The sequence below is a fragment of the Morone saxatilis genome, unplaced genomic scaffold (assembly GCF_004916995.1).
Source record: "Morone saxatilis isolate NCDOM2014 unplaced genomic scaffold, NCSU_SB_2.0 Contig15, whole genome shotgun sequence".
Taxonomy (NCBI): domain Eukaryota; kingdom Metazoa; phylum Chordata; class Actinopteri; family Moronidae; genus Morone; species Morone saxatilis.
This window is the reverse complement of record NW_023339707.1, coordinates 21,715,025-21,729,349: the sequence shown is the minus strand read 5'-3', so window position 1 is coordinate 21,729,349 and position 14,325 is coordinate 21,715,025. Positions and strand designations below refer to the sequence as shown.

The following is a 14,325-nucleotide window of genomic DNA, read 5'->3' as shown; positions in this document are numbered from 1 at the left end:
GTTCTTTCTTTGCCCTCTTTTTTTATAATGTCAGATCCATTTGTTTTCCACACAAACCAGTACATTAAATCTCTCTGTGTCTACCTTTTTATGAGCTCTCTCATTGACATCAGATCAATAATGCTACAGTCTGAGATCTTCAGAGAGAACGAATGAGCAGATTCTACGACAACAAACAGTTGCAATGGAGAAGATCCATCACAGTTAACATGTAGTTGACGGTCTTCCTCTACAGACCTATTAAAAGCATGCCAGCTTGTGACTCTGTCATAAAAAAGGGGAACTCTACCCAGCAGGGAGCGGAGGGCACAGATGGGAGTCTGTACTTCCTGTCACAACATTTCCTTACACATAGCGACTTTTCCTGTGCTGTTCTCACATTAACAAGGGATGAGATACAACTTTTTCCTACAAAGAGCAGGAAATCATGATGTTGTGTCGACTGTTTACCACTAATGAATGCACTTCAGATACAGTGTTGTTAACCTGCAACCCTTAAACCCATTAGGCATGGAGCTAAAGGGACAAAAACTTCCAAAAGATAGCAGTGTCCTTACATTGGTACCAGACTTCATCGGGTTGCCCAGATCACAGCGGAGGTATCGAGTCTGGTTCTCTGTCTCATAGCTGCAGGTCAGCTGGGTCAGGCTCTGAGAAACAAGAGGACAGATTGCTTCAAACCACAGCAAAGAACAATCATCAAGAACAAGAACAACAACCTGTCCCAAGGGGTTTATTAGTTGCTGGAAGTTGTGGGTTTTCACTGTGTCTTGCATTTCTAGTCACCTCATTATTGCGGCCAATACCGCTGTAGTCAGCTTCAGGGGGCAGCACCACATACAGCTCTGCCTCGTATGCCCCTCCCTCACCCTCATTCCTGGCGTTGAAAGTCAAGGTTAGCGGGTTGTCATCACCCAGGTAGACTTCCTTCCTGTTCCTGAGGACCCAACCAAAGGGAAAAAATGATTACTAAAAGGGTCAATGGTCAGGTTAAATAGTGTCAGCACTCCTTAGACAAATAAATATGGATTAAATTGTTTTACGCTGTTAAGAGTAAACAATGACATTCTTTATTTGTGCTTGCTGGCAGAAGAGTGGGCAATCAATTGCTGTTGCTTAAATGAAACAGGCTTGGCATATCTATTTTCTTTAGTGCCCGGCTGCAGAAAAACATCAATTAGATTTATCTCCCAAAGCCCCTGTCCCATTAAATGAAAACTTTTCCGATGGGGTAATAAAGTCATACATGCTGTATAACAGCGGTAGGACAGTAAAACACCTCCCCCTTCCTTGCTTTCTCTCACTCCCTCCACCTCTCTGCACAGCTAAGAACAATGAGAAATTCCATATGGAGGGCCACACAGACGCTTTTAATTACAGCCCGCTCTCATAAAGCAGTGCAGGAGAGCAAGAGAGAGAAGATTTCTGAAGCTGATCCTCTGCCGGCCTACGAGTCAACCGTACTCTGATTCTAACTGGCACTGCACTTTTTAAATCAAACAAAGGCTCAAAATTAGAAAACTCCACAAAACCTTAAAGCTTCCCTGAGGGACCCTTGGTCTAACAGGTTATGTGCCTTGGCAGTGCAATAGAAGAAACAACACTGCAGGAATGATGGACTTTTTTTTTTCTGAAATTCCACTAAATCATGTCCATCCCGTCAACCCGTCTAACTGCTATTAGGCTTCATTGATTTATCACAGACCAGACAAAAACATCAAGCTATTATTCTAATTGCACAAATCACACTTTCTACAGCTCAATTTCTGGAGTTGCACTTGGATGGAGCGCAGCACAAACACACAGCAGGTTGTTCCATATGTGATGGATCAGCCATACATTCAAGAAAAAATGGAGGCAGATGGTAGATAAATATAGGAATGTGAAATCAAAATGACAGAGCAGAGAAGGGAGTATCAGGGAGGCTGTTATTTTTGAGAAAAATGCTAACAGATTTCTTGAATCAAAGTGTGGCAGGCAGGGTGCTCCTGACGGCTTCAGAAGCAGGCGAGGCTAGGACTCTGGCACACAGCTCCCAGACTTTCCAAACAGATCCCTTTCATCTCTCCTGTGTCTTTGTCATAGCACCTGTAAAGCGGAACTGCTTCCTGTTTTCAGAGGATGATGAACCCCTTCTACAACACTGTGGCTATTAACAGTCCCTCTTTGGTATGTTAAACTAAACAAAGCAGTGGAACAACAAAAACAGCTGTATTTATGCTTTAGCACTCAAATCCAACATCTCATTTGCAGAGTGGAGGTGAAGAGTTCAGCGTTTGTGACCTTGTTCTCAGTTTACCATGTATTATCCATCGCATTCTAGTATATTTCCTGAAAGTCATATGCTGTGGGATTTTTCAAAATATATAAGGAAATGAACAGACTCACCCTTGGACTATCAGCTTCAAGTCAGGAACACAGATGTTGTCCTCTCCACAGTCCAAAAGAATCTGAGCCTAAAAGATACACATAGGGGGTGATAAAAGTTTTAATAGGGGCTGCAGACCATGATGCTCATACAGTGCGTTCTGACTATTTTACACGTGAAGATAATTATGCACACAAGATAAATCAAATATCTGTTCGAGGGAGACAACAGGATGAGTGTAGCAAGATGCGACATGTGGTATGACTAATACTTTCCACCCATGCCTCCCGACCACCACACACCTGCACTGCAGTCTGAAGATAAAGGACTGCAGTCTCCTTTATCTACAAGACCTCATCACTGCACATCAGACAGTTAAACACACTGTTGTGGCTCAGAGGGACGATGACTGACTAAGTAAGGTCATGACAGGCACAGACACACTCCCCTGTACCAGCTGTCCCGACTCACACACACATGCTTTCTGTTTACAACGTAAGAGACGGATATGATGAACGGCGGAAGAGTCCAGGCCCAGAGGCCGTGCCAGAGGACATACTCCTGCGGAGCTGAGCACAAAGCTGCCTGCTCCCAGCTCTCACCAGCGTCCCACATCACAGCACTATGAGGCAAACCACGCTTTCACCACACGCTACACCACCCAGGGAACCACAGAAGTATACGATCATATGGAGAGGGTAGGGCCTACAGCCTAGAGAGCTTACTGAGACATAGGATATCTCTGTTGACCTGAAAAGCAGAAGTGGGGGTTCAAAGATTACAGTGGAGGGAGAGACAACAAAGGAAAAGAAACACTGGTGGATAAGTGGATGACCGCTGAACGTGTGGCAGGGCAGCGGCAGGGAAAGCCTTGTGGATTGCTAAATTGCATCCCGCTGCGACTATGACAGTGTGATGATGCTCGTGACGAGAGGATAATAAATAGAAAATGGAGGAGGAGATTAGAGAGAGCCAAGCGCCCCCCTTGTCATTACACCATTCGGGGGCTCTAATTATGGACACTATGGTAACCACCATGTTAACTCGGCCACATGTGCACCTTGGTCTCTATGTCTGTGTAGGGCAGGAGAACGGCATCTGTAGGCCCATCGCTGTAGTTAAACAACAACAACACTGACCTCAGCATGTGACATAATGAGGGCAAGCGTCATACAGTGAAATCAAAACGCTAACTTGGCAAAATGAGTGGAGCCCATAAATCATATTCACAATAATTTTGTCAGATGTTATTATTTTAAGAACAATGAGGGCATTGATGCACGATTTCAGATGTCTTTAAGTTCTAAAAATGTGACAACAACTGCAATCCTTTTTGGATTTGCACAAACCTATGCCTTTGTACGAGATCTGAAGAATGATGGCAATTAATAGATCCATCATAATGTCATAACTCCTCATAGAAACATGTGGAATATGTTAAAAGTAGTGAGTGAGATTGTGCCGAGCACATCAACCATCTCTCATTCTCACTCCAGCTTGAAGAGAGTAAGAACTTGGCAGAGCCAATAAAATGTTACATGGCCTGCCACACATTCTCAAAGCATATGTGGAAATCAATAGGGCATCATATGTCTGATCAAGGCCAAGGCTGCAGTATAATAGTCACCCATCACTGTTTATACACTATTACATTCACACAGTCTAAAGCAAGATTAATGAAATATGTTGGCAGGCTTTCACTACTCCCACTCCTCTTTTACACACATATGCATAGATCAGGTTTGCCCTCTTTGGGTGTTTGGCAAAAAAGGGCTTTATCAGGTTTAAGGTTGACATTTTAGCTCAGGCTTGTCTCAAGGTCTTGGTTCAGCAATAGACCACATCTGTTGGAGGCCCGACAGCTGTGATATCTAGGGAGGACATCAATGACAGAGTTTAGTCCTGATCCAACAGGAATAAGACAGAAACACACCAGGATAGAGAGAGAAATTGAGAAAGAGGGGGAGATAAAACTACGCTGATTGCCATTCCCCGAACGCTCCAATCCGGTGGCTGTTGCTGAACTCACATAAGGTACGTGCTGTGCCACAGCTGAAAGGATGCCCACATGTTGAGCCAACTCTACTCACTGCCAGAGGAAAACTGGCAAAATGCCGAGAGATATCTACCAGATGGGTAAATAGCCTGTCTGTGCCCCGCCCTGAAATATCTACCAACCTTCTGAGTCTGCAGCTCTGGAACAAGTGACCTATGTACGGACCCAGCCAAGCAGGCTGAGAACAATTCCTGCTGGGACAGGGAAACACTCCACTGTACATATGTCTCACATTTTCATTTTGAAAACAGCTTCCCAGACACCTTGGACCTCTTCCCAGCAGAGTAGTTTAGAATTTACATTAAAAAGAACAGACTCACTCTTTCATCAGGGACAAGAGAACGTCAGTGAGTAGCTGGCCAGTGATTAGATTAGTGGGAATGATTACTCAATGTGGCGGATATTCTTATCATCAGTTCAGAAAGAATGAGTCTAAGCAAGTCAAAGAACCACATGTACATTATTAGGGAACACTGCTCAACCATATATTGATGTTCGAAGCCATGTAGATCACTCCAGGGTTAGTTAACTGTGCTGGAGAGAGGATTGGAGAAGTGTAGTGCATGTCAAAGTACCTTCTGCTCAACTACGTTGGTTGACTGATAGTTGAGGATGGGCCGCAGGCCGTGGGAGTCAGCTGCTGCTTTTGGATCCAAACTGAAGTTCAAGGCAACATAAATGGAGGAGAGTTTATCCCTGAACTCTTTGTCATCCTGCAGTAAAAAAAAATAAAATAAAATAAAAACACATACCAAGTTTTTTGTCAGATGCAGTTTATACAAAAAGTGAGCTACTGCTTCATATTTTTTTTAGAAAATCTGCTTTGATTCACATGTTTTGTGAATTGTGAACTATTACACAGACTTAAGTCACAGGACAAATAATCACAGCCAGTTTTTGTATTAGTGAGAAAAAAGGAGATACCTTTAGGTAGATTTTCGTGTGGTTGCATACACGCTCCCCATGGCGCACCGTCACACTCCTCTGTAACAAGGGCTGTTGGGAATCCAAGAACAAAGCCCTCTTCACTGCACCTTTCTGCTTGTGCTTATGACTATCGAGCTGTACCTGCACCTGGAAATCTGGAACACGTAACACACACACAAATAAGCATTCATGGCATGATAAATGTTCTTAAGTCACATAATGAGGCTCCAAAAATACTGTGAAGCACACACAATGGAGTCAATGTAACTTAAACTTAATGGCACAGGGAACACATGTATATAAAGGAAAGAGCAATTTGAGATAATAACTAGGGGTTGATAGGCAAGGGGACAGAGCACAGAAGAGGTTTGATCATTAAAGATGGATCATAGATGATATTTGGCCCACTGCACCCCCTTTTTTGTCATAACAAAATCCAAAAAGCTACATCATCTGCCAAAATACTTTAACCTACAGACTGTTATGGATTTAAAATATTACCACTGGTAGCTATTTGACAGTTTCCTCACTTGTAATAAAGTGCAGATGTGGAAAATTGGCTCACCTAGGACGCCTGGTAGGTGCTTCCCATCAGCATATATGCAGAAACTCAGGTTGACACTGTTTGGAAAAGATGGGACAGGGACATGATGAGGAAATGTTCATTTATGGCAGAGATTCAGTACAAATATACTGTACACACAAGACACCTCACTTGCCCTCACTTGTTCTCTCACTTTCTCTCATGGCAGCTCCTTACATGGTTCACATTACAAGGCACAAGGCGTAATGGGAATACAATGAATAATATGAAAAAAATGCCAAATGTTTGGAGACATACTGGCATCCAACCACTTTCACCAGCCAAGCTGATAAATCGTGTGTCTCCGTTTCAACCGGCAGCCCCCCCACACACAAAGGAATAGCAGAGTTAAGAAGGGTGAAATTGGGCAACGTCTCGGGTTTCAGGGCTGACCAGTCAATGGCTGTCTATATAAGCCTGTAGCTCTCTCCCATGACATCAGCCACACAACATGCTGCTGCTGTCCAAAAGTCTGCAACCCCAAAACCCCCAATCATTTTACTAGTAAACCCACACAAGAGGCACAGAGCAAGAACTGAAAGAAGTAAGAAAGGAAAAAGGGAGAGTCTGTTGGAAAAAACAGGAAAGGGAAGAGAGGTGAAAAATGAGACAGAAAGACAGAGGGTACAAGGACTTCTTTCGAGGAGTAGTAATAACTTTATGTATATGCTCCTGTGTCTGCCTGTTTCTGCACGAACTGTGTGCGCACGCTCACGGGAGTCTACGTGTCCTGATGTTTCCCAGCTGTGTTCCACCACCAAACAATATCTCATTCAAAGCAACAGCAAAAACCTTCCAGCCGCTCCCCTCCCACTCTCCCTCCCATTATCCCTTGTGCTCTCCCTTCACCCCCACCAAAAACTCCTCATCGCCTGGCAACGTAGTGTAATCAAGACACATGTGTATACAAGAGTTTCCTTTATGGATCAGGATCTGGAAAGGGGGGAAAAGCAGACATGTGAGCGCAGTGTCAACCATGTCGAGCAGTGAGCAACCGTCGTCTGTTTCCTCTCCCCTTTTCTGGAACTGAATACTGTGCACATTTGAAGGAGGCCAGAAATGGCTAACAATGCTGCTATTCAGCATGTTAGTCCTCTGTTCCTCAACAGAAACAGTTTGATATGAGGATTATTTGTAAAATAGGTCAGATAAGAGCAACTCTCGCTACAAATTAATACCGTGACTGTTGATGGAAAGGATATATCTTATCAGAACTTCCTGCCAGGATTCGAGTGTTTATGCATGTGGAGGAAATGGGGAAGCCCATCTTCTTGCAGATGGGTCAAAAAAATACTAACAGTGCAGGACTGAGGCCTGAGTCACAGGAAGCTGAGTGTTGGTCCTGGACAAGCTGGACACTCACCAGGAAACAGGAATGCTGGTGTTTCCATTGGTGATCATGCAGTTCTTCTCTTCAGGGTTGATCATGGTGGGGTAGATTGTCAGAGTTGCACTGGCGTTAACTATTGGGCGGGATCTGTGGGCAACAAAAAGGATGTAGATTGAAGACTCAATCATCAAAGATTTAATTACAGGGAAATGTGCCAATATCTGCTTGCTGAGATATGAGAAAATCAATACCACTCACATTTCTGTTACGGATAGGGTTAGCTTAGCTTATCATAAAGACTCAACACAGAGGGAAACAGCTAGCTAACTCTGTCCGAAGGTTAAAAAAAATCTGGCTACAAGCAGTTTTAAAACCGTTTTTACACTTCAGTTTTTGCACAACAAAAACAAGGGTATTCCATGTAAATTACAGTGAGCTTTGGTGGTGCTGGTAAGTGGATTTTCTAACCTTTGGACAGTGCCAGGCTAGCTATTTCCCTCTGTGTCCAGTCTTTATGCTAAGCTGAGCTAACTTTCTGCTGGCTCTAGTTTCATATTTAATTTGCATACATACATATTAATGTATGTACAGAATTGATATTCTCAGCAAGAAAGTGAATAAGCATACTTCCCTCAATGTCTCACAATTCCTTTAAACAAAAACTGTATGATTGGATACAGTATGTATTTCAAAACAACATACCTATAGAGAACTGCCTTATCAACACCAAAGGCACCAACTATGAGATCTGAGGAAATAAAGAAACAGAATTAGAAATCATACAAAAAAGCTAAATAATAATAATAATAAAAATAATAAAAAAGCTAATGATGTTCATTGCCTATTTCAAGCCTCACTCACCTGGGTATCCATTCATGTCCAGGTCCTTAGCACCTCTGAGGGCAAATCCAAAGCTGGCAGGAATAGTCCCAGCAGCCCACTGGCCAGTGATAACCTGAGATGGCTTTTCCCTGAGTCCTTCTGAGTATCCATTATAGATGTAGACCAGTCCCTGCTGATCCTCCCCTCCAAACGGACAGCTGATAGCCACATCTGCAAAAGGTCAAAAGTCAAGAGAAAATATTGGACTGCAGCCACAGTAGCTCTGTAAATAATGCAGAAGTTAACAGAAGAAGTACCTAATATTATAAGGCCGAACAGTCTTACGGCTCCTCAAGGCTATACTTTGAGCAATGCTTTGGGTGAAATGCAATGCTAAGGTTGATCATGTCTTTATTTTTTGTGCTATTTGGTCATTAACCAAGGTTTTAGCAAATTAATGATGGGCAAGAGGAAAAGTCAAGTGATCACTAAAGTGATTAGGCTTTATCCTTTTGGGACCAAGAAATGAAATGCAAAATATCAAGGCAACACAGCCAATAGTCTGGACCCAAGTGCAAGCACTAGTGAAGCTAAAAAGGTCTGTCTGTCAGTCTTCTTTATCTTTGTTTACCTTCACCTTTACTTAATTTGCACTTTAAAAAACTTGAAGCAATGAGATTACTACTACCTAGAGTTTTTATACTTGACTATACCCCTCCATATCTTCATCTTCTTTTGGCTGCTCACCACAGCAGATTATCTGTTTCCATCTTGCAGGCAAACCGGGCCAATCCAAGCCAGCATGGAGATCCAATGATCTGCATATTTGATTTGGAATGGGCTTTTTACGCCAGATGCCCTCCTGATGCAAGGCTCCTTATTTATCCGTAGTTGGAACTGGCAATTAGTAATGCACTGGCTTGTGCGTCCTCAGTGGCTGGAAGGCCAAGGACATGATGGCTGAGGTGGAGATCAAACCGCCAACCCTGTGATCTAGTCGACACGCACCACCACTGGAGCCAGAGCCACCCCATACTTAAAACTAGTCTGTATACCATTTCAGCATAATTTTCCCTGCAGATAAGAAGTCAGTCCTCTTAGTACAATCCCCATTCTTACCATTGAAACCATCCTGGTTCAGATCTCCCAATGGTGTAATAGTGCTGCCAAATCTCCCAAACACCTGGGTGCCTGTCAGGTGAGGTAGACGGAGCTCCAAGCTCAGGGGGCCACGCTGTAGGTAAACATACACCCGACCCATCTCTTCCAGACGGCCATCGGAGCTCCGGACCATGAACATGGGAGCTCCCACGAGCAGGTCAGCCATCCTGCAGACAAGACAGGAAAATCACACAAACTCATTTAAGCTCAGACACATTGACGCCTGTAATGGGTTGTTGGTGGCATCCAATCTAGGTTCTGCCGACGAATTATATTGCAAGAAAGAGACAGGAGAAGACAGAGAGGGTGAGAAAAATACAAGGCTACTACTCACCCATCACTGTTGATGTCAGTCGTTGCCACTGCATAACCAAAATATGATCCCATCTGTGAATAAAAGTGTTTCCATGATTTTGGCCAATGAAAATCTCATTGTCAAAAGACATTAACATCATCAATATTTGGTTTGTTATTAGATAATACAAAACAGAAACGCTACTAGAGACTTGCTTTCTGCATTACTAGAAAAAAGGAAGACTCAGGAAACATGAAGGCTTGATGGGTTTTACAGATTCGGCCCAGTTTGGGGCCGTTTCTGTTCAAGGTCAGCTTCGTTTCTGAATTTAAAGTATAAAAAGCACAGCCATTGTAGAAGCAGTCTTGCCTTGAGTGTAAGCAAATTCACTTGTGATTTTATTTATTCAGCTGAGTCAATCATCACCGTTTAAACAAGCTCAGTGCATTTCTATTCCCAGAACCATTTGCACAAATTGCCACTGCACTTTCCCCTCAATAATTGAGCTTTACAGCAAACCACGAAAGAGACCAAAATCTAGTAAAGAGAACGTTGTAAAGGAAATTATTTTTGCTTACACTGACTCAACAAATTAAGAGCTCTCATGAGGAGTTGAGCAATGAAAACACAAAGGAGCATGAAGCTTTCAGTAGTGGGCAGATAGGAGCTCTCTGACTCACCTGCTCGCCAGTGTAGTTCATCATGGTCTTCAGATCTGTACCATTCAGAATAGACACCTGCAACACAGCAGCGACATATGGTGAACAGCGTTTTATATGGTCTAATATAAGCACATTCTCTAGGTATGGAATTCACTGCAAAAATAATCCCCTCAGTAACAATATCACCAAGGCTGTTTTCTTTCTTTTACTTTCCTGTATCAGTCCCAAGTCTAAAGCCCAGGCCTCTCATTCTAAAAGCACCAAAATGAAAGCCAAAATGAGAGTGATGATTAAGCTTTCTTACCGAACCATAAAGCATGAGTCCTTTTGGAACACCAGCCACAAAATCTGAGAGGTGAACAGAAAGATGAAGCAAAGATTCAGGAGGGAAAATATACAGGTCAAGCCCAGCAGGAGCATAAGAGAATTCCAGTATTGACGACATTTCCAGCTCAATAATCATGTAGCTGACGTCAGTTTATGTTCACTTCAGCTGTAACATTTGCATTGCTATGTGACTGGCCACGTGTTTTACTTTCTACATGCCTCATCTAACATTGACTTATTGACTTACCCTCCACCTGATCACCACTGAATTCCCCAACAGCAACAGAGTAACCTGCAGGCAGGAGTATAGACATCAGACACAGCTTGCATGGCAAACAAATCCATATATGTGTGTGAATATGCAGTTATCAAAAAGCACAAAGATCCTCTTACCTTGGTAGCTGTCATCATGTTTAGCCTGGACCTGTTTGGTCTGGATCTGGTTCTCCACAGACTGTATAAAATAGCCTGGGTAGTACGCTTCGATAATGTCCTCCTTAGCTGCAGAGATCACCTGACCTAAAGTAAATAAAACCAAATAGAACCAAACCAAAGAGAAATTGTAAAAGTGATATTTTGAGGCTTGGTATTTATGATTTTCACATAGTTGATTGGTATGCCCTACATACCTTGCCAGAAGTAGCTGCCTGGCCCTCCCAATACAACTTTGCCATCCTGAAAGATAAAACCTCTCAATTACTACAATGAAAAGAAATAAGATTACACCCAGAAACTTCTTGTGATTCACTAACAGGAACATAGTTATTACCGTTGTGAAGTCAGCGCTGAATCCTCCCTGACAGTAACCTTGTCCCACCGCATCACTGATCTCTGAAACACACAGGAGTGGAGTAGTGTATCATGAGTTATTTGTTGTGGTAGCTATTTAATATTCCAGAGCTTTGGTTTCAAGGGAATTGCACATGGTCAACAAATAATATTCATTAAAAATCCTGGATACAGTTGCCTCTATCTGTCTCCCGCATTAAGGGCAGCTGTCATGTGAAGATAAGCTATGTTTATGAAAAATAGACGACCAATGCTAACATTACTGTCAGATTTAAAGAGAGGTGACAGTTACCTGTGCGGCAGGGAGCGTACTCCACAAATTTGGTGAAATTGCGGGCTGAGAGGTAGCAGGTTCCTGTAGCGTCAGAAAGGGGGGTGTCCTTTTCAGTCCGCCAAGAGTAGAGAGGGGCGCAAGCCTAGGTAGAAAGGAGGTGGAGAGAGATGGGGATTGGCGGGGAGGAAAAGGGGAGGGAGGATATGTGGTGACGGGGTGAGCATTTAGGTAGGAGATGTTTTTCCAGTTGCAGCAACACCGCAGTGAACTCAGGAGGAGAGCCGGGCTGAGGTCAGTGGTACATCTGGAGCAGGGTAACCACGTAACTCAACCCAGGTCACAAACCTTACAATCAGACCAAACAAGAGGCGGTTCAACTTTGATGTCACCGGGGGGGCACAAAACATTTCTTTACAGTGTGTGAAAATTTGAACCTGGGTGACAACAACTTAATGGACAATAATCTGGGAGACAAATTTCTAACTAAGAACATACACATTCCTCCTGATGTCAGAGTGAGTCGTCACTCAAAGTAGGAGGTTTCTCACAGCCATGTGGCCAGAACAGCCTTCACTGAAAGCCCCAATCATAACAGTGGAGAACACCAGTGGCGTAGCACAAAGCTAAAACTCTGTTGCTTCTCTGCCCCACCCCCAAAATAATCTCTGAAAGGGTCACCTTACCAGGATTGTGTCACCGTGAGAACGCACAGTGGCTCCGAACCATTGGTGGGACTTGAAATCAACCTGATGTTCTGTGTTGTTTAGCAAGACAGTGCGATCCCCTGCAAATAAAAACACAGGAAAAAGAGACTGAGTAATAGCAGTACGACAAAACATGCATTCCTTCAGTTGGATCTTGAGTATCCTACTTCTGCCTTCCCTTCTCAGGGCCTTGCGAACATCTGGACAATTGGCAGAGAGCAAGTTTAGGACTCTAGTTACACTATTTTTCATGCAAAGACAATCAGGGTGAACATTTGAACTTCTGTAACTGTTCAAGAGTTGGTAGTTCTCTCATAGTTGGCCGGGTTAGGACTGAACTGGCCTAGTTTAACCTTGTTGACCCTTTGCTCTATTTGACCACCTGTCCACTAATGCTGATCTCCCACTTCAACGCTTTGACAGCAGCAGGCGACATGACAGATGGTCTGGGAGTCAGGTTTAAACACAACTTTATTGGAAGACAGATGTTACATCTGTGTTGCTGCAATGGAGAATGAAATGCAAACAAATTGATTAGGCAAGGAAGTCACATCACTGTAGCTCATGGCAATTCAGTATGAGCTGACATCTATAGGGAAAGTGCAAATGTGAGGTCATGAGCAACCTAAGCATTTCTGAAGCAGAACTCCACCCTAACCCTTTAAAGTTCTGCAGACTCATTTCCCCTGTAAACTTTGTCAGACCACAGGTGTGCTGCAAAAGAGTAAGAGCAACACCCCTTAGAGACTGAGGGCTGATAGATACTGCAAGAGATCATCACCTTTGGCAAATGTGAAGATAGTAGGTTTTGTGTCAGGCCTCTCTATCCATGCCTGTCCACTCCTACTCTTTCTTCCCAGCCAACTAGGCAGCCTGGAGCTCCTCCGTGTCTTTGTGGAAACAGCGAAGGGGCTGGGGTCCAAGGAAAACATACACACTCTGGCCCGGCTTCCTCATAGCAACCTCTCAGTCATCTCTGTTTAGGCACACACTTCTGTCTCCCTTTCTCTGTTTTCATTTTAAGTATTATCTACATCTTCATATTCATTTTTCTTACACGATTTCACCGAAGTCTCTGCGTCTATACAGCCCTTTCTTTGCTTTCAGAGAGCGTTGCTTTCCCTCACCCAAGATGGTAAGCAGAGATATTATAGTTTTTTTAATAACCCAACTGTATTTCTGCTTAATCTCCACCACTGGGTTTTTCTGCTAAAGTTATTTATCATGGGCCTACAGCAGCCAGCCCTGCCCCCAGTTTGTTAAGTGGTTCGAAGTCTATGTGTGAAAAGAAGTGCTTTAGCCATACAGGCTGCCAGCACTTCAAACGGCCTCTTATAAGCTTGTTATTTTAACTAATCTGCCTTAGCTACATGGTACTTTTTCTTAAAGCATACACCTTTTTAATATTTTCATAACTCAGGGTTCTTTGTTTGGATAAGGCCAATGCAAAGCCGCCAGGGAAAAGTATGAGCTGAATAGTAACTGTGTTGGTTTGAGTCATGTTACCAAGGCAACCAGAAGTAGCAGCGGAAAAGTCCTGTTGTAATCCATACAGCTTAACCGTGATCAGTTTATCAGGCCACGTAAAAGAGAGTAAGAACATCAATGTAACCGCCTGAAGAAGCTAAGTAAAGTTCTCACATGGTAGCATTAGTTATAGCATTAGTTCTGTGTCACTATAATGGATGATGAGAAGTTCTGTTTGTTGTCTGAGAGTCTACTGAAGGGAGCCAGCTGGAGTCACGTGAAATGCTTTCAATGAAAATACAAGAGATTTAGAGGGGTGATAGAGGGAAACCCAGAGAAGGGCCACAACAACAAGTCGTCTGACTGAAGTCCCCCTGGGAGGCCAGTTAGAGCAGTGTGCTGATGTGACATGGTGCCCGGCCCAGGCTCTCCTGGGACCAGCAGAGGAGTGTGGGGGTCTGGAGTGCATCCATACACTCACTCTCGCCTTTGAACTGTGTGTGAGAGGGCCGCCATTAGTGGGGTTAGAGCCTCTCGTTTTGAGTGTGTGTGTGTGTGTG

General features: G+C 43.5%; 1 protein-coding gene across 1 annotated transcript in view; it reads right to left on the bottom strand.

Annotated features, from left to right (window-relative positions):
- The window catches only part of itga5 (integrin, alpha 5 (fibronectin receptor, alpha polypeptide)), a 33,909-nt gene that overhangs the window by 8,435 nt on the left and 11,149 nt on the right, over positions 1 to 14,325 (bottom strand). The window contains exons 3-21 of the mRNA XM_035656142.1: positions 12,278 to 12,378; positions 11,613 to 11,736; positions 11,301 to 11,362; positions 11,161 to 11,206; positions 10,925 to 11,050; positions 10,779 to 10,823; positions 10,509 to 10,552; positions 10,223 to 10,279; positions 9,582 to 9,634; positions 9,206 to 9,414; positions 8,126 to 8,317; positions 7,967 to 8,012; positions 7,298 to 7,411; positions 5,917 to 5,972; positions 5,349 to 5,506; positions 5,000 to 5,137; positions 2,389 to 2,456; positions 787 to 937; positions 558 to 650 (exon numbers count right to left, since the gene is read on the bottom strand). Coding sequence (XP_035512035.1) covers positions 558 to 650; positions 787 to 937; positions 2,389 to 2,456; positions 5,000 to 5,137; positions 5,349 to 5,506; positions 5,917 to 5,972; positions 7,298 to 7,411; positions 7,967 to 8,012; positions 8,126 to 8,317; positions 9,206 to 9,414; positions 9,582 to 9,634; positions 10,223 to 10,279; positions 10,509 to 10,552; positions 10,779 to 10,823; positions 10,925 to 11,050; positions 11,161 to 11,206; positions 11,301 to 11,362; positions 11,613 to 11,736; positions 12,278 to 12,378 — 1,883 coding nt within the window. The remainder of the gene's footprint in view (positions 1 to 557; positions 651 to 786; positions 938 to 2,388; positions 2,457 to 4,999; positions 5,138 to 5,348; positions 5,507 to 5,916; positions 5,973 to 7,297; positions 7,412 to 7,966; positions 8,013 to 8,125; positions 8,318 to 9,205; positions 9,415 to 9,581; positions 9,635 to 10,222; positions 10,280 to 10,508; positions 10,553 to 10,778; positions 10,824 to 10,924; positions 11,051 to 11,160; positions 11,207 to 11,300; positions 11,363 to 11,612; positions 11,737 to 12,277; positions 12,379 to 14,325) is intronic.